Source organism: Muntiacus reevesi, chromosome 1 (assembly GCF_963930625.1).
Source record: "Muntiacus reevesi chromosome 1, mMunRee1.1, whole genome shotgun sequence".
NCBI classification, from domain to species: domain Eukaryota; kingdom Metazoa; phylum Chordata; class Mammalia; order Artiodactyla; family Cervidae; genus Muntiacus; species Muntiacus reevesi.
The window spans coordinates 222580737-222604084 of NC_089249.1; the positions used below are offsets into that span (position 1 = coordinate 222580737).

The following is a 23348-nucleotide window of genomic DNA, read 5'->3' on the forward strand; positions in this document are numbered from 1 at the left end:
CCTGTAAAGATGAGAAGGGCTTAGGGAAGAGGTATCAGCCAAATGTTCAGGGAGATACAAGGCAGAAAATAAAGATCTTGTTGCCTTTCTTGGCTTTTTCTTCTAGATCAAAGGAAGATCTGAAGTTTTATATATCTTTTTCACAGAATTCGAATTCACACCTTTCTCTACAAACTTATTAAAATATCTGTCATTTAATGAGTACCCATGGTTTAGGGGCTTGCAGGGGTTCCTACTTAAGGTGACAGATGTTTTGGACTTTGGAGAGATCTAAGCCCTATGCCTGCTTCCCTCAAGTTGATGGATGTGCTCTGTAAAAGGCTCAGTCATGTACTGGCAGGAAAGCTAATAATTCAAGGTTTGCAATATCCGTCACCACTGTCAAGCTTTCACTGACTTAGGAGGCCCTGCTATTTCCTCAAATTTTAAAGACAGAGACAAAGTCAACCAATACTTATTTGCCCATGATTGAAACATGTCAGTCCTGATTGCCCTTCCCCTGGGAGACAGCAGGTAGGTCAGGCTTTGAATTTTCTGCTGCTGGGTTTCCATTTTCTAGACAAATGATGTGGAACAAATAATTGGTGACAGTCAATCTATACAAACAAGGATCTGGGGCACTGTGTAGGCAAGTCTGACTGAAGCATCCTCCCACATACATCTTTCCACTGAGGGGAGATAAGGGCCATATCCAATTGCCTGTAACAAAAGAGATCAGTGCTTCTTTCTTAAATAAGCTGAAAGGATTCAAAACTGTTTCTAAAGACCTCACCTCATTATGAGAATTCTATTTTGATTAGTGATTTCACTGAGCTATTTTGGAATGAAAATGTGGCTAGGTGCCTGGTCTCCCTCAATGGCTTCACGTGGCTTTTCAAAGGGGAGGAGGTAGTGCTGACTTTTGGTAAAATGGGTGAAAAAGTCCGAGCCAGCAACACAAAGTCCAGATGAAGGATCAGTAAATACGTGCCTGGGAGGCAGGCCTTGAACACATTCCTCTCTGGTAGACATTAACTTATTAAACTGACCTTGACTGCAAATACAGACTTTGCCCCCATCTTACCTGGCAACCAAAAAAGAGGTGGGTCTGTCTATAAAAAGAAGTGGGTACTGTTCCCGGCCTTCAGGCTCTTGGATCCCCTCTATCAAGATGTGGCACCTTAAACTCTTTGCAGTACTCATGATTTGCCTGTTGCCGTTAGCCCAGGTAAGGACTGGATATGTATGTGGGTGTGTGGGGATGGTAGTGGTGGAGGTGGAACTGTAGGCAGAAATTAAGAGCCAGACTCAGTCCTGAGGAATGGACCCCTCTGCTCTGAGTCTACAGCATCTGGGAGTGGGGGTGGGGTGGGGTGGGGTGGTGATCATTATTCTAAGATAAACACTAAGGTTTCAACTCTTCTACACCTGAGGTGGCTATGTGTTCGCCCTACAGGTAGATGGCTCTCCAATACCAGAACTGAGTTCAGCAAAGAGAAGGCCGAAGAGAATGACTCCATTTTGGAGGGGGGTTTCCCTCAGGCCGATTGGAGCCTCCTGTCGGGATGATTCTGAATGTATCACGAGGCTATGCAGGTACTCCACAAACCTGCGAGCAGGGCTGGCTGGACCCAAGAGGCCTGGGAAGCTGGGCAGAGGAGAGATCAGCACATACAGACCGAATAATGAAACGGGTGGAGGACTGCCTGGGCCAAGGATAGGGGCTCCATAGAGGACAGTCCCTCAAGTTAAGAGCCAAGAACCGCTGCATACTGGTACCCTGACAGAGTAGTACCTTTCCTTTCTCTGCTCTCCCCTGAGACTGGATACCAAGCACAGGAAGGAAACGAAGCAGGGGTGGCTCTGGGCACTGCCAGACCTTGTCCTAAAAATCACCTTTCTCTTCCCTTAGAAAAAGACGCTGCTCCCTAAGTGTGGCCCAGGAATGATGTACATACCACGGAAAAAAAGGACAGCGCTTGCCTACAACAATGCTCCATTCTATGGAATATTGACTAACTGCATTTGGCTGGAGACACTTAAGTAAAGCAATCTTGTTTTTAAATGTTTGAAGACAGATATATGCTTTAAATTGGTCTCCGTTTCTTCTTAGAATGTTGATATGTAGATAAGCATAACTAAACTTGTTAACTTGAGTTTATTTTTCTATGGATACTATTAAATGTCTCAAACTGAAATTCTGGCAGCCTGGAATTCACACTTCTGAGGGGAAGGATTCATTTTGTATACTACAGAAAACCCAGCATTGCCTAATGATAATGTGTTAACTTCTTAATCTGAAAACTTCAGTAAGAGTTAACATTTCTTCAGGTAATAGAAACACAATGGCAGGCTAAAGGCAAAAGTTTAGTAATAGCTAGTGATTAACCTCAGCAAGTTCATTAACTATGGCCCTGGATCTTAACCCTTCATTGCATGTAAAGAACATATCAGTGAGGTGCAAAGACAGGCAATATTGGTTTGTCTATGAACAGAGAGAACCAGAAGAAAAACCTAGTTAAATGAAACAATTACAGCCCAAGCCACCAAGAATAACAAAAAGGATGTGTATGAGATTTCTGCTGGAGCAGGGAGAATTATGATCTATGCAGAGGGACCCATGGCCAGCCAGTTCAGAATTTCTGTAATCAGAAATTAAGACCTGCGCTGGTGGGACCAGACTCTAAAAGAAGAGTAGCACTGGACCCTAATATACAAAGCAGAAAGTACACAAAAAAGGCAAAGTAAGAGTTGAAAAAGTATAGAGAGCACACTGTTTATAAACTTTAATACAGAAAATCTATTTGATATTTATTAAACTTAGTTTCTCCAGCTATGGTTTGGCATTATACAAAGCATCTTAATGACACAGTAGAGTTAAAAAGATCTTTACAAATTGAAATGTGATACCCTTGTCTCCAAATATTTTAATTGCCATAAATTTGTTTAAAAATACACATTAAACGCATGTTTGACACTCTAAACTTTCTATAATCTCAATACCACAAAATACATATAATATACTATACAGATGTGGAAAAATCTAGTTAGTATATAATACTTTGCTCACCATTAACAGCTTTATTATGTGAAATGCACATACTGACTTAGAAATCCTAGCTTTTGAGCCCCAAAGTACCTCTGAAATTTTAATGTATTGCAACAAATAAAAATCACAGTATATAATTGAAATTTTGGTTGAAAATGTCAGATGCCTAAATATTTTGGATAAAAGAAATGTAAAACAAAGATTTGGATCATGTATAAAATAAAGGCATCCTATCAGACGCTAACAGTACCTTTCTGCAGAATCAACAAGGCTTTTAATTTATCAGTGGCATTACCTCCCCTCCAAAACCCTCCCCAAATATCAAACCATTATTCACCAAATAATTTTAATTAAAAAAAAAAAGGATTTTCAATAAATATATAAGCATTTATGTCCTCCATATACAAAATTTCTTAAAACCATTCAAAACGGAGGCTAGATAGAAATTCTCATAACTGTGCTTACCAACCCCACATCTGGTCCTCAAAGGAGACGCCTTTTCAGGCACTTCCACCTGGGCCAGCTCTGTTGGTGAGCTCTGCCCATTCTCACCCCACCTCGACCTCAGTACTGTTGAATGCTCGTGTCAATGATCTGCCAGGTGCGTGCATGATGCTGTAAAATGGGGACACTTCTTGAACAGCAACAACAAACTCAACAGTATGGATAATTATGGCATTGATCTGAAAGGCAGCATTTCCAAATAGATGTTTTCCAGAGAGGAACACAGTAGGTAGAAAATTCCAGTGGTAAAAAGCTGAAAAGAAACCCCATGTGGAGGCAGTAAGAGGTCAAAACAGAGTATTACTAGAATTTCTGGGTAGGAGTTTTTCCCCCATGCTCTAAACTAGAGCACCTTTTGGCTGTTTCTTTTTAAGAATGGGAATTTATGCTTAGCTGAGGAACAGTGGGCAAGGAGAGGTCAAAGCTGACATTCCCCAAAGTCAACTTCATTATACGACGATTACTTGGGTTGCTATTTTAGGTTGCTTAAATATTGGTTTAGACTTAACTCTAATGCCTTATTCTGTGACCAAATGCCATCAAAAAGAAAAAAAGAAGATATTCTTTCCATTCGCTTTTTGGGAGACTGTAAGTTCTTTTTAATTAACCATATGGTTTGAGTGAACAGAATCTGCATTTGCTTTACCAACTATTAATAACTTACTTCCTATTACTTGTTGGCTTAGTTATAGGGTCTAGGGGTCTAAAATGAGTTTCTCTATTAGTGAATATGTGAAAGAAATGCTCACAAACATGAATAATTTGGCCTCTTGTCACTATATATTCTAAGTCATTCAATACTTATCTCTTCTATTTATATTACTGAATAGCAACCTTAGATGTGCAATATTATTTATTATTGGAAAAAATTCTGCCTCTCCAACACATAGATACATGAAATTGAAATGAAATCTGTGTTCCACATAATTAGGGAATATGAGTTATAGGAATCTAGATGGATTTGAAATGTTTTGCTTTGCAATTTTCTTAGGATTAAAAAACAATCTTCACAATCTGCCTAAAACATCCTTCCCAGTAGATGTTCCTGGGACCCAGAGGCAAACTTCTATAATTCAAAATACATAATGAGGCCCTTTTGTTCAATTAGCAACTGGAAAATTAAAATCCTTCCCACCCTGTATGAGCCCTATAATACTACAGAAGGGCTCAAATATATTTTAAAAGTTAATTTACTACAAATCATAGTAATTAAGCTTTAACAATCTAAAAGGAATACACATTGCACCCTTGAACATTAATATTCAAGGTGTCAACAAGAAAGTGTCTTAGATCAATAAATAATGTGGAAATAGTTGCACTAAGCTAAAATACTAAACACACACATTTCTGACAAACTAATTTCATGTTTTCATACATACATACATATATATAAAGTGTGTATGTGTATATAATTTTAAAATCCAAAGCTGCACACCCTCACACTTAGAAGAGTGCACAGCGTACCTCTCCTCTACACAACCAGGCATCACTGACTGGAGCAACTACAGACTGTTCTGAAACTCCACAGAGTGCTGCCGGCCTCCAGAGCCAGAACGTTCATTTACAACAGGTGTGTTTTGCAGGCCTTGCTTCACAACACAAGCTTATTCAATAAGGTAATTTCTCAAAGTCATTGTCATTAAATACAAAAATGATGCTGTCTGATCTAGTTGATTAGACCTTTCTTGAATGAAAAGAAACGATTAAAAAACAACAAACAACAGCAAACCTAATAAAGCCACAAGTGTGTCGTTCAAAGTGCAACCCAGACACCTGCGCATCCATCAGCGCGAGAGCCCCCCTCCGAGCACAGGCATGTGTGGGCATGTGCACACATTACTCTAGACAGCTCTTACACTGGAGAATTAACTAGTGATGGTCAACCTCCTCTATTCTGCAGCAACTACAGCTTTGAATTTATCTGAAGTATTCACTGCTTATAAAATCAGTTAACTACTTGCCCAGAAAAAGGTGGCACTGAGGCAAGAAATGGGCTGAATGCTCCCCAGTCAGGCTGGGCCTACGCTGGACTGTGGAAACTTGAATCACCTGGAGGGGAGTGTTCCCCACAGCCTGGCCTAGGCTGGGCAATATTATACCATGTGACAACTTCCTCCACTGTAATCTGTTCGCTGGTTGCCAGTGGTGTGGCTGCTGCCTCCTGGCATACAAGTGTGGTCTTAAGAGCAGTCAACAGAACAATTTTTAAAATAGTTGCTATTTTTATAATTAACTATATTAAATACAAGTCTTAGGCTAAGTAAGTTTTAGCCACTTGTCAAAATCAGTTTTAAGTATTTAGAGAACACTGAAGACACCCACTGAGAAAGGAGGAATGGTCGCCTGTGAAGGAGTCCTAAGTACGTGCTAGAACAGATGCAGACGGATACAACTTCTGAGGAGATGGACACAGAGGACAGGGAGTGGTGTTTCCACAGACTTTTACACTGAAAATTCAACTGTTTAGAAAAGGAGTTTGATCCACTGTCCATTACCACCTAGTGGGAAAAACCCTCCACAATTAAAAGCTTAAAAAACTAATTTCCCAAGAATTAACACAGTTTTAGAGACAGAATATTTTAGCACAGCACCATAAAACATGCAGGAAATTCTGCTTTAACAAATTATCAGTGTGACCTGGGAAATAAATGTTCCTGCTATCTTTCAGGACTCACAAGAGGCTAGAACATACTGGAACTCAGAAGTGCCCCACAGGCTGCTGTTGCTGAAAGTCTAAAAGCTCAAAGGATACTCTTTCCATTTCCAAGATATCACAGAAAATTAAGGAATCAGAGTCAGAGAAATTAGAGAAGAACAGGACAAACATTTACTTTGATTAACTGTGGCAAGTTTCTTACTGAATAACCACCATGGATCATAGAGAAGATGTCATTTTTTTGTTTTTTAGAAGCTGTCTTCTTAAGGAAAACTGTTCCTAAAACACACTAAGATAAAATTAGCAAGATATTAGAGGCAATTTTCTCCAAGGGAAAATTGTTAAATTCAACATAAATTGAGAATCTGAATCTTCAGTGATATGCAAAAAAACAACTTGGGGTACAAAACCATTAAGAAGTTCAAGATGAGGCCACAGGACAAGAAAAGTTAACTAGCTTCATAAGTATAGATTCAGACACAGAGGGGCCACTACACCACTGGGCTTAGAGATTTTCTATCCCTTCTTTCTCATTTCAAACCTTAGCAATCATCTATAAATAACAGGGCAATCCTTTTTTCTGATTGGATGGATTCATTTTTGGAATTGGGAGGACAAACTATTTTTTGAAGCAGCATTACCCAATAGGTTAGACTAAGTCATGTACCAAAGCATTAGCTTTTCTGAAAGAATTAATCTTTATGTGACCCTAAAGGACAACTGAAAAGGAAAGAGAATTTAACATTATTACTACAGAAGACCAACCATACGGGTGATCTGCTCCTAGTGTAAAACTTCATCTGTAAACAATCCATAGAGTCTTCATTTAAAGGTAAGATTTAAGGCACACCAGACATGATAGGGGCACTAAAACAAAAGACAGAAGGTATATCTCTCACCTTTAACTCCTATCTGCACCTTATAAGGGAAAGGTACTTTGATATACAACTCTTAACAGAGCTGGCTTATTAAGCTCTACTCCTGCTCCCCTCCCCTTCCCAAGAGAGCTCACATTGAACCAAGTTAGGTACTTTTCTAGTGCGAATTTTCTGATCCCATCAGAAACATATATCATTGATGAAGGCTTTCAAAATACAAAGGTAGTAAACATAAGATAGGTTTAAAAGGTGAAATTCATCATCTCTATATCAGGCATTAGAACTCTAAGTTGTATAGCAAAAAGCACACACACCAAAGCTCCAGGCCATTTTACATCAGTCACCGCATGCTCCTACCGGAGCATCACAATCTAGTGTGGGAAAAATTTTTTTTAATTAAAATTCTGAAGAGAGATTTTTACCCTACAAACATCATCAATGAAAGAGATATAGGCGGCAACCCTCAGGAGTTGGATCATCCTTTGTTCAACAGTAACTTAGATTCTGTTTCAGTTAAGTGTCAAATTATTAGTAACAACAACAACAACCAAACATATGATTTAATAAAATTCATAAGGTTCAAGATTGTCCTTTTATGAAACCCTTCACATGATATGCTTCTCCTAGAAAGTTTGCCTGCCCTCTTTTGTAATGCATTAAATGCAAGTTACAGTCACCTTGTGATTGCTATAGTGTTATTAACACATGTTCACAGTTCTTGAAATAATGCATACCAAATCAGAAACATTTCACTTTACATTCATGTAGACTGCCATCTTCTCTTATTTAAGTGATTTCCCATGTGTAGAAGAATATCCTTAATATTGTACTAAGTATAAATTCTGCAATAATAAAATTGTACTTAAGATCTGAAGTAATATCAGGTAGTAGGTGTAGAAAGAACATGTCCATATTCTAGATAAACCAACTCTTACTCTTAGAAGAGCTACCACAAAAAGACATTACTTTTAGGTAACAAAGCTCCCAAAGTATATAAATAAAGTCTACATTAAATTTACATAAAATATTCAACAGAGTAAATTTATAGGCAGAAATAACTAAGTTTTAAACTAGCCCCAATCTGGGAACTTAAGAAAATTAAAATAAATAGAATTTCAACAAATCAGTAATGAACTGCAACTGAAATTTCAATATTATAGTTCATTGAAACCAACTATCAACATGCTGCAGATTTAAAAGCATTTAAATAACTTTTCATATTGGGAATACTGGAGGATCAAATGACATGACTTTGGGTTATTAAAAAAAAAAAAATGCAGGAACCAGGGAAGAGAAAACCATTCCTCATTCTTAGTGTCAACTAGGTGGTGTGTTATGGCAGTTTTCCTTCGTGACATGACACAGTGTTGTGGAGAAAATCAGAGGCAACGAGACTGTGTTCAGTTCAGGATATCAGCTTGGCATCCTGGCGAAGCCAGTGCAATCCCTGCCGGGTGTAACGAACTAGGTCTGTCATGATGCTTGCATTAAAGATGAGAGGGCCCATTACTTTATCCAGTTCAGCAAAGAATTCTAGAAAATCAAAAACACTCATTAAATGATGTACACTCTTTTCAATCAGTGCTTTAAAGTTTTTAGTTTAGACTGTAAAAAACTATTCATATAAAGTAAAAAACATTTCCTTCTGCACTAAAATGGTAACTGTTCATGCTTTAGAACAAATCGTCCCATAGTCAATCAAGTTATACTTTTTCCCTAAGTCACAAAACATTTTAAAAAGACTATATGGTCAGGAACTAAGAGTTACACATATAAACAAAATGTCACCGATGGAAATTACTACTACAAAGCAAACATGATTAAAATGGAGACCTACTTATACAAGGTACTGACACTATACTATTACTCAAAACATTCTCTGTGAACAGTTTTTGTATAAGAAGCAAGTGGTATGAGAAAGCAGAATGTTGTTATCCGCAGGTTTCTCCCATAAGAGCCCCTGTGAAGTTAGATACTTACAAGAACCTGTGTCCAATCTTTCTACTGTAATCATGCCATGCAACTTTGATGAACTGAATCTCATGTTTCAAACAGTAGTTTAAAAATGTAAGAGATAGAAATGACATGATTCTTTCTATGTCAACAAAATCAGACTGATGTGTATATAAGGCAGGGTGTAGAGAAGAGGAAAGAATGACAGTATCCTAACATTTGATCCCAACATCATTCTGGGAGAAAAGAGAGGGATGTAGGACTCAGTGAGGACAGTTTTTATATGCACAATGATAATAAAGACCTTAGTATACATACATAAGATAAGAAGTCATCAAACAGTTGAGGAGAAAAGGATTTCCTTTATATAACTCCAGCTAATAAATTCCTGATGAATTTTCTATTTCCTAATGGAATAACACATGTAGGTGATAATCATCAATGGATGCTAAAAGCCTAAGTTAAATAGTTTAAAATTTTAAAGTTTACATCAGACTGAATCAGGCCAACACCAGCTGAATGGTCAATTACTACTAAGACTAAAAAAGGAATAACCGTTATATAATTCATAATATGATTTAATAGGAAATACAGAGTACCACCTATGAAAAGTTCTTACCTAAAATAATGAACTTGACTCTAATCAAGTCTCAAGATATAACTATCAGTAGGAGTGAGGGGGACAGAAGAACAAGCTAAACAAAACCATGAGGAAGTAATCAGCAAAATCCAGAATTTGATGCGTTCTATGGTACAGTTTCTCCTTGATATCAATGGCATGCCCCTCCCCGCCAAAGAAATAGAAGAATGGAAGATACTAAGAAACTGATCAATGAATGTCTGGATCCTGTTTGAAACAAACCCGATTGCTTAAAGAAAAAAGGCATATTTCAAACAATAGGAAATCTAAAGGGAGATTATGTCTTAGAAGACATAAAGGAGTTAGCTTTAAAATATACCAGGGTAAAGAAAAATATGATGGGGGGGGTGATGAGGAGAGATGGTGGGGGGAAAAGAAAACAAGATTAGCAAAATGTTATATTGCTGAAACTGAAGTTGAGTAAAAGGTACATGGGTTCATTATACCATTCTCTTTCCTTTAGTCAGTGTTTGAAAATTAGCATAAAATATGTAGGTATGCAGGCAGGCAAGTAAGAATGTAAACAATAGTAGGGGAAGGAAGAAGGAAAGGGATGGAGGAATGAAGAGATGAAGGGAAAGGAAAGGAAAAATGATACTAGAAAACTGGCATCAGGGAGAAGAATGTAATGTAGGGATAACTTAAGAATTTCATCTTGTAACCTTTCCTGAGTTGTACTGACAGTATTTAAAATTTTAAAAACAAATCAGGTATTTAAAAACACAACCTTCCTCCCACCATTACCCCTCTTTAGGGATCAGAATTTTTCATTTTCATCTGATGCTATAAGCATTATATTTAAATATACTCTGTGACAAAAGTATACTTGCTTGATTGGCTACTTTAAGTTTTCTACAAAGGAGCTGCCTGAATAGATGCTACATACATATAGCATGCTACATACATACATAAAAAACATCTACTAAAGTGTTTATTCTGTATTCAAAGATCTTTAATACTTCCTAATTCTTGGTGTTCTTAGTTTGGGAGATAACAAGGTGCAATGACCTAATATTAAAGAATGCTAGACAGAAGGCTATTCATTTTATAGTCTCTTTTACCACCTGAGTTTCTTCCAATATGTCTTTAAAAATCCAGTACGAACATGTTTTCTTATATATTAGATACCTCATATGTATGACATGTCTGGATATAATCCTATGCCCATAGCCAAATTTACCTTAACCATCCCAGGACGGAATATACATTTTATTACTTTTATAGTATAAGCTGCAATTAAATGTGGCTGAACAAAGGTATATTTGTCTTAGACCACAACTATTTTTTGTTTAGTTTGTGTCACCACTATAGTGCAAGGTATTTTTTTGACAAAATTCAGTACATTTACATGACTGATAAGCAATGGAGATCAGCAAACTGACTGTCATTAACTCTAGACTAGATAATAAACTAAATGTACAACAGACACTTAATTTAACTATTCCATAAAAGCTCTTTTTAACAATTCCATCCTTCAGAGTCTCTCCAGAGACCTCCTTACCTTTTTGCTCTTTGGAAAGCTGTTCGGCTTGGTCCCAAATTTCAGTGGCATAGAGGAAGTTGGATGTAACCTGAACATAGCTGGCTGCCATGTGGTGGATCCTCTGTGGAATGGTCACTGAAGAACCACTTGCTGAAGCACTACTGGCTCCAGAAGAATAATTTCCTGAATTGCCTGGTGACAGCTTTGGAGAAACAGGGGAAGGCATCCCAACAGCTTTGCTACACACAGAGAAACAGAAAGTTTATTCATATAGAAAATGACGAATGTGAGGAAATTAATGTACACCTGGCTCTTCCTACAGGAAGGCTTTTAAAATTTAAAGGTTCTTTTAAACTAAGAGGGAACTGTACTTCCAAAGAAGTACAAGTTCTTTTAAATAAATACTTAGCTCACTATAGTGTTTATTGTGTTATCATTTTATCAAGACTCTTTGGTTTAACCAATGGCAACAGTACAAAAGATGGGAAAGAAGTGAGGAAGTCATATACTTTGGTAAGAGCTGTTTCAAGACTTAGAAGTTAAGTCATCTCACTCTCAGCTCAACACACTTTCCACCTATCTGCGCATATAATTAGGTACTTTCCATTTGTTTTATAGAAAGCTGAGTGGATTAACAACACGAGATTTCATGGTATTTTTCATCCTTTCTGTGGGTGAGTGGGATGGAAGTGATGTGGGAATGGAGGACAAACCATACTCATGCCACTGTTATTAAATTTTGGCAGTGTCCAGACATGAACAAAGATAAGTGCAAGGTGATAAAACTGCAACTAGCTATAGAAATCAAGCTGAGAAAGGTTGAGGAGTTGGAAATAAAAAAAAAACTCAGACTTCTACAGGTGAAATGTTCCTTCTCTAATCTTTCTAAGAGCATGTTTAAGATATTTTCAACTTTAAAAAAAATGATAATGGTAAAGAATCTGCCTGAAATGTGGGAGACCTGGGTTCGATCCCTGGGTTGGGAAGATCCCCTGGAGAAGCGAATGGCTACCCACTTCAGTATTCTGGCCTGGAGAATTCCATGGACGGAGGAGCCTGGCAAGCTACAGTCCATGGGGTTACAAAGAGTTGGACATGACCGAGTGACTTTCACTTTCACAAAAAATGCCTTTTTTGGAAAGTGGCCAAACCCATTCCACTTTCACATAAAAATAAATTTGTCACATAAAATTTTACAGAATAAAATTTACCTACCTTCCCAAGCCTGGTGATGGTGCTTGAGAATTATTGTAAGAATTCTGTGGAGAAAAGAGAATGTACTTAATAACTAAAAAAAACAAACAAAAAAGTAATTTATGAAGTAATATTTATTTATGATGTAATAAATATATTCAAAAGCATTGGGCCAGTGCTGATCTTAAGAAACCAAAATGTGTGTGTGTATGTAGAAATGTGCAACAGAAGGAAGTTATTTAGATAAGAGCTGGGGTGTTCTAGAAGGCTGAAAAGGGAGAGACAAAGAATGAGTAACATTCAGATGGATAAAGAAGAGGGGAGAAGGCATAGAGCAAGGCAAGTCATCCTATGTACAAAGGCTGTACACGAGAGTGTATATGACCCAGACAATTTACCTGGAGTAAATTTCAGAAAAGAAAGAGGGACAGTGGGAGAGAGATCGATCTTGAGGGACTTGTAGGTGAGAGTAAGAATCTTTCACTTGACCCTGAAGTCAATGCTAAGCTATTAAAGCATTCTGAGTCATTATCAGGGCAGAATTTTAGGAAGACTTATGTAGGGCTATCATGAAAAAATATTAGGTTTTGTGATAAAATAGATTATATACATTGTAATATTACTAAGAGCTACTGTATACGGCTACATAGGTTCCACAGTCAGATATGTGTGCATTTTAAACCTCAAACTATTTGAAAGTTCCCAAATAGTACCTCTTCCTCTCCTCTGGCAGGAAAAACATGAGGGCACTTCTGAGGTGGGAATAGGAGACTTTACAAATTTTGTCTCCTAGGAAACAGATACTCCTACTGTGCACTTACCTTCAGATGCTCTGTCAGCGTCTTTGAATATTTCAGAGCAGTTTCTTTCTTTAGTTTGAAGAGCCTCAGGTACAGCAAAGACTGGCATCGCAGGCTAGCCAATGGAAAAGGACAGCTTATTTACCAGGACAACAGACTCTGGCCACATCGCATAGACAAGGTTCACATTGAGCCAGAGTACACAAGTGATTCATGTGAGCAGACCATGACATAAGGTCAATGACACCAAGTCTGAGGCAAAATCAAAAGATGTGATCTTATTACGGTACACAACCTAGGGAGGGAAAGGAACAGGAAGAGACCTAGGACTAGCCTCCTTTTGTTGACATTCAAAAATCAAAACCTCAGCCCCAGGACACCAACGTGTCATTTATAACATAGGGACTAAAAAATCATTGCGGGGGAATTTCCTGGCAGTCCAGTGGTTAGGCTTCAGTGTTTCATCTTTCTCTGTTGTGGTCCAGGTTTAATCCCTGGTCAGGAAACTAAGATCCTACATAAGCCATATGGCACAGCCACCCCTCCCCTCAACTCCCTGCCCCCCAAAAAACTTCAAAGCATAATCTCTACATTAAACTAAAAATAATCTAAAGCAACAAAACTAGGAACTCAATTGTAAATATTACAACTCTGAAGTAACATATGTAAAACCAACATGGCTTACCAAGGCCGTGCACGGTCGTCACTGCCTACCTCTCCAGTCACTTTCACTTACTTCTCCTGGGTCTTTTAGTTTCCTGACACAAGGTTTCCAGGTTCTTTCCACTATCCAGCCCTTGTAAATGTTTCCTCTACCCGAGGACTAAGTTTACCTTTAGAGTTATATAAACTTTTCCTTCAAAGTACTTAATTCATGTACTTGTGTGGTTATTTGATTAATTTCTGTCTCTTCACTCTATACCCTAGACTCCATGACAAATAGAGGACTGTGCCAGTTTTTTTCTACAGCTGCTCTCCCAGTTGTTAAACCCGGTGCCAGGTAAAGTAAATAACCAAGATAAATAAACTCTCTGGGGATAAGCAAGCAAGCCATTTCCTTATTCTGAGCAAGCTAGATGTTTGCTACCTGAGGTAAGGTATGCGTGCATGCGAAGTCGTTTTAGTTGTGCCTAACTTTGCAGCCCTATAGACTATAGCCCACGAGATTCCTCTATTCATGAGATTCTCCAGGCAAAAACATTGGAATGGGTTGCCATGCCCTCCTTTAGGGGATCTTCCCGACCTGGGGATTGAACTCCCATCTCCTGCGACTCCTGCATTGCAGGTAAGATTCTTTACTGCTGAGCTGCCAGGGAAGCCCCAAAGGTAAGGTGTATGTATATGTAAATGGAGGAAGAGGATACCAAAAGAAGAGCCTGGATTTTTTATAGTGTCCATCTTTACTGAAATACACAATAGAAGCCTTAGATTTAAAAAAAAAAAAGTAAACTATAGTCAAATAAAAAAAAAAAAAGCCTAAAAAAGTGATCACTTAATAGAAAGTTCTAATATCAGTCTCACTCTACTAAGGCTTTTATCAAGAGGGCAATGGAGGCAAGGCTCACAACAACTAAAAATTTTCAGTAGTAATTCTGTTGTTTTCTTCTTGCCCCATAAAGAATAGATTTATGACTGGGTTATGGAAGGCCGATTCAAGGACAACTCTCAGAAGAACACAAACAGTACAGTTCCTTACGAAATTGCTTTGTCATCTAGCAGAGGCTAACATACAACACTTACCAAAGCACTGTAAGTCTTTTATCTGCAGCTGTAGCATCTGGTGCCAAGTAATTCTTTAGCTTCATAGTGTATCTGTGAGATAAGAGAAGAAATAAAGGACACACAATATAATAATTCATCTGTTTTATGACCTCCTCAGTCCTCTAAACATTAGAATCAAACTTAAAGACAAAAATACCCACTAAAATGTCTACTTCTCCTTATCCAAGGACAATAAAGGATTAAGGATCTTCTTTAGCTATTATTTTATAAATTAGTCCTTTCCAAGAAGGAACAGAGAAACATTATTGCCAACAACGTGGCAAGTTTCCCCACTTACTTGATGAGCTCCACCGTTTCTGAATACATAAGGAATGGGGATTTGGATTCCTGAGCATTTTTCTCTAATGCATTCCCACATTCAATGAAAGATACCACAGCATCAAGATAGTATACAGCTTTCTCAAACCTATCAGACTGAAGAAAGGAGAATAAAGGTAAATGAGAGCCACACTGATGTGCTATGAGAACAAATGAAGATTTAAGTTAATTTGATTAAATATATAAATATTTACATACCAATGCATCTGCATTGTGCTTTAGCTTTTTTGCTTCTTGTAAGTAATGGTCTGCTGAATAACTTCTGCAATGTAAATTTTTATTTTAAGTAAAATGGGAAATATTTTCATAAGATAATATTAGTTTTATAGCCCTCAGTTTTCATGTCCTCAAGTAAAGAAAATGAGCTATTAATAAACATTTTATTATTTTTTTCCCTGACAAATGTTTCTATTAGGTTAAGAGCATAAATTATTTGAAAGATTGAGAGTAAACAATGTAGGTAGGAAAAATAACCTTTATCAAAAGGGAGGGGAAAAAAACCCTATGTTACTTACTTATTTGAAACAGTCTTTATTTTAAACCTACACTGTTTTACTTAAGAAAGCCTTTAAACAGTAAAGTCAGCAAAGGTGGACTACTGGAAGGTATATTATTCACATTCCCCATGAGAATCATGAAGGTAAATTAAGTTAAAAGGAGCAATACTTGGACTTGAGGGTGCCTTTAAAATTAAAAATCTGAATATTCTGTCACAATATCACAATACAACAACATCACAATACAACCAATTCTTCTGGTCACTGACAGACATTAAAATGAGTTTCGTACACACTGACTAAAATGATTTCTTAAATGCATAAAAAATCTTATTTATCTTACCTGTCATCAAAGGCAAGCTTCGTTCTCCGAGGCTTAGAAGCATCAGGAGTTGGTGTAGATGGAGGACAGTTAGAAGAACTATTTGGAGCCTTTTCCTGACCAGAAAAATAAAAACAAAAACCACATTTAAAACTATGAAATTGAAACTATGAAAACTATGAAATTAAAAGTATTCCTTAGCTCATGGTTAAAAAGCAAACAAAATTCCATTGTCTGTGGTAGTTAATTCTCTTGTTATAAAAATTTTAAATTTCATAATGTAAATATCCTTTTTATGGAATGAGCCCATTTTAAATAACCAAGAATATTCTTTATAATATTCACTTCAGTTCAGTCCCTCAGTTGTGTCTGACTCTTTGCGACCCCATGAACCACAGCATGCCAGGCCCCCTGTCCATCACCAACTCCCGGAGTCCACCCAAACCCACGTCCATTGAGTTGGTGATGCCATCCAACCATCTCATCCTCTATCGTCCCCTTCTCCTCCTGCCCTCAATCTTTCCCAGCATCAGGGTCTTTTGCAGTGAGTCAGCTCTTCGCATCAGGTGGCCAAAGTACTAGAGTTTCAGCTTCAACATCAGTCCTTCCAATGAACACCCAGGACCGATCTCCTTTAGGATGGACTGGCTGGATCTCCTAGCAGTCCAAGGGACTCTTGAGAGCCTTCTATTAGGGGTCTACCATGTGGGAAGCAATGACATTGACACTTGTAAAAACTTAAGGAATACACAAATCTAATATCAATATAGCAGTATTACTTCAGACAAAATTTACCGGTAATAACTGGCCAACGAAAACAATGACAACATCTAACACTTTCTGTGTGCTTACACTTACTAGGCACTAAGTTAACCAAGTACTTAGCATAATTATTAACCCTTTAACGGCCCTATGAAACATGTACTGCTATCAGGACAGAATAAAAAGTAGCCTCAAGGAAGCTGAGCAACTTGCCCAAGTCCAAACAGCTTTTAAGTAGTATTCCTGGAATTTGGGTTTTAAGTCCAGATCTGTCATATTTCAAAAGCCTGGACACTTTCTTAAGTTTTATTCTGCCTCCTATCAATATGTCCATTCTGTCTCCTATCAACAGAGACCTTTAACACAAGGGCTATGATCCTGTCCTCCCAACAGCTTCCTCTCCGGTCCTATCTTCAATAAATTGAATACACATTTTTTTCCCATTAAAAAAACCATAAATAAGTAGAATTTATCCTACGAATTCATAAATGTCTCAACATTAGAAAACCCAACAATATATATATTTTTATTACTTCTGTTTAAAAGAAACCATGTAACCATTTTTTTTTCTTTTCTTGTAAGAGTCCTTTCAAGTTCCACCTATTACAGCTTTCTTCAAGAATGAAAATAAAAGTCCTGAGATTTGAAAAAATACTAAACTCTTTATGGTAAAATCTGCACATTTACCAAATGGCTTCCTGAATACTACTGCAACCTAACTTTACTTGGCCAGCTTTCCCCATTTGTTTCATAAACAGATCTATTAAGGTTGGCACAGAAGTAATTGTGGTTCCAGACCACGAATTTTAAATCATCACAACTAGGCTCAAACATATCTTTATTAATCAAAATAGGAACCATTAGAGTCAACATGTTCTTGCCAATGAGAAATAAGTTTGTCTATTCCTATAGTGAAAAAAACCCATGCTTTGGGATTCCACAAACTCTTGGAAAGCATTTTCTGCATCCTACTGGCTGTGGAAGCATCTCCCCTGGAAAAAGTTGTTGAGATGCTTGAAGAAGTGGTAGTCTGTTGGCAAGAGGTAAGGTGAATATGGCAGATAGGGCAAAACTTCGTAGCCCAATTTGTTCAACTTTTGAAGCGTTGTTTGTTCAATGTGCAGTTGGGCGCTGTCATGGAGAAGAATTGGGCCCTTTCTGTTAACCAATGTTAGCTGCAGGTATTGCAGTTTTTGGTGCATCTCATCAATTTGCTGAGCATACTTCTCAGATGGTAATAGTTTTGCCAGGATTTAGGAAGCTACAGTGGATCAGACTGGGAGCAGACCACTAAACAATGACCATAACTTTTTTTTTGGTGCAAGTTTGGCTTTGAGAAGTGCTTTGGAGCTTCTTATTGGTCCAATCACTGCTGCTGCTAGTTGTTGTATAAAATCCACTTTTCATCGCATCTGATTGAGAAATGGTTCGTTGTTGTTGCACAGAAAAAGAGATGACACTTCAAAACGATGATTTTTTTGATTTTCAGCTTACAAGCCACCCACTCATCAAGCTTTTTCTCCTTCATAATTTGCTTCAAATGCCAAATGACTGTAGAACAGCTGACGTTGAGTTCTTTGCCAATCTTTTGTGTTGTAAGAGGATCAGCTTCGATGATGGCTCTCAGCCCGTCGTTGTCAACTTCTGATGGCCGGCCACTCACTTATCTTCAAGGCTCTCATCTCCTTCATAAAACTTTTTGAACCACCACTGCACTGTACATTCATTAGCAGTTTCAGGGTCAAACTGTTGATGTTGTGAGTTGTCTCTGCTGCTTTGCCACCCATTTTGAACTCAAAAAAGAAAATCACTCGAATTTGATTTTTTTCTAACATTATTTTCATAGTATAAGATAAGTTTAAAATGAATAGCAAGTAATAAAAGTCACTAGCAAAAAACTTAGTGCATTAAAATAATGTATAACATAATTGTATTTATTTAAGAATGTATTCCAATATCAAATGGCAAATTTCAACAATGCAAAAACCTCAATTAAGTTTGCACCAACTTAAATATTAGTGCCTAAGTTTAAATTTATTGAAGGAAAACTGAAGTTTCTGAAAATAAAGAAAAATTATGTGTGTGTTAAGAAATGCTAACTAGACTTACTGTGGTTGAGTAAGTTTTTGCAATATATACATATAGGAAATCATTCTGTTGTATACCTGAAACTAATACAATGTTATATATCAACTTTATCTCAACTAATTAAAAAAACTGATAGAAAAGGACTAAAAAATATCAGTCAGCATACAGACGGTGTGAAAATATCATTAATCTAACTGAATTACACAGGTCGCTGTCTCTAATTCATGTGGAAGACGCAGTCTTTTCATTACAAAAATCTACCATAAACTACGCTGTTTTACAAAGCAACTCAACAAATTTCAAAAGATCACTGCATGCGGATCACTTTCTAGACCCTTCTACGAGGTACTAATCAAAAGACAACCAGAAAATCTCTGTATGTTTAGAAACTGAGTAACACACTTAAGTAACTCTTGGATCAAAGATGGAATCACACAAGAAATTAAAAAACATTTTGAACTGAGTTATAAAAATACTATATACCAAAAAAAAAAAAATACTATATACCAAGTCTTGAAGATGCAGCTAAAGCAGTAATTAGAGGAAAATACATAGTCTAACTGTTTATATTTGAATATTAGAGAAAAAGGGCTTACAATTAATTTTGAAAAACAAGCTTAGTATTCATCTTTAAAAGTGAATAAACAGAACACCAAAACAAAAAGGCATAAGAGGAAATTATAAAGAGTGTAAGTTAGTGATATAGAGAACAAAAATAAACTATAGTGAATAAAGACACAGAAAGGCTGTTTTATTAAAAAAGACAAGTAAAAGTGATAAGCCTCTGATGAAATTGATGAAAGAAAAGAGACAGTACAGAAAACTAAAATTAAAAATAAAAGACAATATAAGAAGCAGTATTAAAGATATTAAAAATGAAAGACTAGGAGATGGAAATGGCAACCCACTCCAGTATTCTTGCCTGGAAAAGTCCACGGACAGAGGAGCCTGGTGGGCAGAAGTCCATGGGGTCACATGACCTAGCATGTGTGCACAAGGGTGGAGGGAGATGGGTTGGTAGCAATAAAGTGGTAGAACTAAAAAAAAAAATAAAAAAAAAAAAAAATAAGACTATACCGAACAAAATTTATGCCAACATATTTCAAAAATTTGGCATCAGCAAATATCTAGAGAAACAAAGTAAAAATCATATGTAATTTTGATTTTTCATATTATCTGATTTTATCCAGTAAATTAAACACTGGATAAAGTGCAAACAAGTGAGACACAAATCCCTGCTTTCAAGAAGCTGACAAAAGAGACACAGACGTTGAATTTTACCTATGAGATAACAGAAACCAAACGAGCAGAAGAGCTCACTTAATGAGTGCATTTTAAAAAGAAAGAAAGAAAGAGAAGAGGTTTAAAAGAAGAAGCATACAGGTCTCAAATTCTACAGTTCAAGGATGGGATATGGAGAAAGAGCCAGCCAGCAGGGAAACAGAGAACTGGGTCAGTGAAGGAGGCCCACAGAAGAGGTTCCTCAAGGACACTATCTAAACTGCTATGGAAGTGGTCCAGCTGGAGAAAAAGCCTTCAGTATATCTCCATTTGAGACATTGTTCACAATTTAAATTACCTCAAAATTTAAAAGATTTAATCACCACATTTAATAAGCACAACTAACTGCCTTTGTCAATTTTTTCAACTGTTAAACAGTTACTTATTTTAAGTCACAAAGTAATGCAGTAAATTATATACTTAAAAATCTAGGTATTTTCTTAATTTTGTCAGGGAGTTTGCTCCTGATCAGATCACTTTAGAAAGCAATGAAAAAACCCGATAAACAAATTCAGGATTAGAGCCTAAGTATAGCCTTGAAAAAGCTTTTCTGATCTAGTTATGCACCCACAAACATTAAGAATATGGGCTACCTGATGACCATGCTCTAGGGCCAATTCCAGTGCTAGCTCAGCTAAAGAATATTTTTCTTCTTCATGAAGCTAAATGGTTGCTTTAGCACTTTATGTAGTATAACTAGCCTGTAAAATCTAATTCTAAATGATCCAAAGACAATTTAAAACCATAGACAAGAACTCAATCAGAACAACTGGAGTTATTTATAAATTTGATCATAATCAACTGTTCTTCCATAACCAACTTTTCCAATTATGGAAAACCAACTTTTCCAATTTCTACCTTAACTAATACGCATGTGTCCAGATGATTTCATTCCTTTCATGGTCTCAGACCACAGCACAAGCTTATTATCAGACTGACATTTTGAGAGTAAAAATGAACAGGTCTGTAAGATTAGTAAGATGTTTACAAAATTTTCAAAGCATAGTTACCTTGGAGAAGTCACATGGCAAGGAGATTTTTTTTCAAAAGGCTCAGGTCCCCCAGTGCCTTACCTTGACTTCCTTAGAGCTACTGGAAGTCTTCCCTTCAGTCCTCTTCTGCTTTGATGCGGAGGAACTGTTTTTGCTGCTGCCACTATTTTCCTTGTTGCTGTTATTACTTGACTTTAAGGAAGAAGACTGACTAATAGTCCTCTTCCGAGAGCCATGCTCTGTTTTTGGATCTTTTGAAGGAACAGGCCCAGCAGGAGAAGGCAATAAATCTTTTTCTTTAGCAGCACTCTGTTTAGATGACCTGCCAAACCAAACAAATGCCCTCATTTCTCCACACAGTCATGTAAGAGTGATGGACTTTTCCCACTTGACTTTGCCTGATTTCAAGACAAATTCGGTTTTCCCTATTTGATTATTAGAACATATGATTTCCATAAAACAAAATAAAACTATAAATTTCACAAGGGCAGATATCTTCTCCAGTGTTTTCTCCCCATTACGGTTGTATATTCAGTGCTTAAACCTTGGTCTGCCACACACAAGTATTCAATAGTGATTGGATAAAAGAACAAAAAGAGGAATGGTGAATGAAGATACTAATGCTCATATGTCTCCTGCAGCTACACAGCCAGCCTGAAAGTGGTAAAGCTTTACTTTAATTCTTATCCTATGAATACTTCCTATTCTCCTAAAAAGAGAGATAAAGTGACTGAATCTTGCTTTTCATCCCAATTAACTAAAAGCAAAACTTCCCACTATTTGGTATATGACTGTGTACAGAAATGTATAACATATACATACTAAATGGAATATTCTAAGAGCACATTAGAAAGTACCCAGCAGCAAATAACCCACATAGATCAACACACATGTCACATGTTTTGCAGACATACTCTTTGTTGCTGGATGGCTTGTGGCCTGCCATATTCTTATCCTCTGTTTTAGGTTTCTTGCTCTCATTGGCTCGGTTATCATCTTCATTCTGGATGAAAAACAGGAAAAACAAAGCAATGAGGTTTTGATTTTTATTCATCTAATTTCAGTTTTCAGTGCTAGTTACCCTCCAACAGTTAATCTCTGATATACTTCAGAAAGAAGATAAATGTGAAGTGAAAGAACTCATTTAAACAGTGTTAAATAAATTAGGTTTTTAAGTCTGAGAAGAAGTCTCCTGTTTTAGACATGAAGAGCTGAAATGCTCAAACAGTCTTTTTAGATGGCATCTTTTCAGCCAAATGATTTGAGGAGGGGGGATGAGATAATTAAGATATAATTCACATACCATAAAATTAATCTGTGTTGTAAGATTATTTGTCAATATTTTATTTCTTTTTAATGAATGAATACATTCCATTGTATGGATATACCACATTTTATTTATCCATTCATCATTTGAATTTTTCCTACTTTTCAAGTATAGGTTTTTTTAGTATATGTGCTGCCAAAGCGAGCACTCAAGTATAGGTTTTTGTGTGGACATATTTTCAATGTTCTTGGGTATATATGTAGGACAGAAATTGCTGAGTCATAAGGTAATACTGTCTATTTACTTTCTGAGGAACTGCTAAACCATGTCCCAAAGTGGCTACATCACTTTACATTCCCACTGGCACTGTCATTCTTCACATCTTCACCAACACTTGTTACTGTCCATCTTTTTGCTTTTAGCCAAGACTAAAGATCTTTGAAAAACTTTTTTGCTGAAACAAAAGCTATGGGCCTGTCTATAATCACCAAGCTACTATGCTTGGGGAATTTAAGTTTTCCTACTGACTTAAATATCAGGGCACAAATATTGCAAACATCCTGCTATATGAAAGAATTTGTTCCCATATACAAATGATTAAAGTTGGACATGAGAGAGTATGAGAAAAAGGAATCCACATCTTTCATTATCCTTGGCTGGTCTCTTTCTCAGTATTATCTGCTTGATCTTCAAGAATAATTTTACCAAAGCAACAAATCTCAAAAATCATCACTGGAAAATACCCTGGTAGTCCAGTGGTTAGGACTCAGAGCTTTCACTGTTGGGGCCTGGGAACTAAGATCCTGCAAGTTGTATGGCATTTTGGGGGAAAAAAATAATCATCACCAAGTTTCCTGGTGATATACATTTTACAAAATCAAAATTTCATTTACAGGCATTAAT

The 23348-nt window shown here is 36.9% G+C and overlaps 2 protein-coding genes across 3 annotated transcripts in view; one reads left to right on the plus strand and one right to left on the minus strand.

Moving 5' to 3' along the window:
- The first annotated feature begins 1051 nt into the window (after positions 1–1051).
- On the plus strand, positions 1052–2839 carry LEAP2 (liver enriched antimicrobial peptide 2). The gene is made up of 3 exons (XM_065918546.1): positions 1052–1207; positions 1436–1575; positions 1892–2839. The coding sequence occupies exons 1-3, from the start codon at positions 1151–1153 to the stop codon at positions 1926–1928; spliced, it is 234 nt and encodes a 77-aa protein (XP_065774618.1). The 5' UTR covers positions 1052–1150; the 3' UTR covers positions 1929–2839.
- AFF4 (ALF transcription elongation factor 4) overlaps positions 2756–23348 on the minus strand; it is a 79532-nt gene continuing 58939 nt past the window's right edge. For both annotated transcript variants that reach the window (XM_065918544.1, XM_065918545.1), the window contains 10 exons: positions 22093–22181; positions 21260–21500; positions 16077–16171; positions 15435–15498; positions 15196–15332; positions 14877–14948; positions 13158–13251; positions 12358–12401; positions 11161–11381; positions 2756–8599 (listed from right to left, as the gene is read on the minus strand). In XM_065918544.1, coding sequence (XP_065774616.1) covers positions 8472–8599; positions 11161–11381; positions 12358–12401; positions 13158–13251; positions 14877–14948; positions 15196–15332; positions 15435–15498; positions 16077–16171; positions 21260–21500; positions 22093–22181 — 1185 coding nt within the window. In that variant the 3' untranslated portion in view covers positions 2756–8471. The remainder of the gene's footprint in view (positions 8600–11160; positions 11382–12357; positions 12402–13157; positions 13252–14876; positions 14949–15195; positions 15333–15434; positions 15499–16076; positions 16172–21259; positions 21501–22092; positions 22182–23348) is intronic.

What these genes read in the sequence shown, in the direction of transcription:
- LEAP2 (XM_065918546.1), top strand. Translation starts at nt 1,151, where the DNA reads ATGTGGCACCTTAAACTCTTTGCAGTACTCATGATTTGCCTGTTGCCG. An exon ending in GCCTGTTGCCGTTAGCCCAG is followed by an intron (nt 1,208 to 1,435) that starts GTAAGGACTGGA and finishes TTCGCCCTACAG; the next exon opens with GTAGATGGCTCTCCAATACC. An exon ending in TGTATCACGAGGCTATGCAG is followed by an intron (nt 1,576 to 1,891) that starts GTACTCCACAAA and finishes CTCTTCCCTTAG; the next exon opens with AAAAAGACGCTGCTCCCTAA.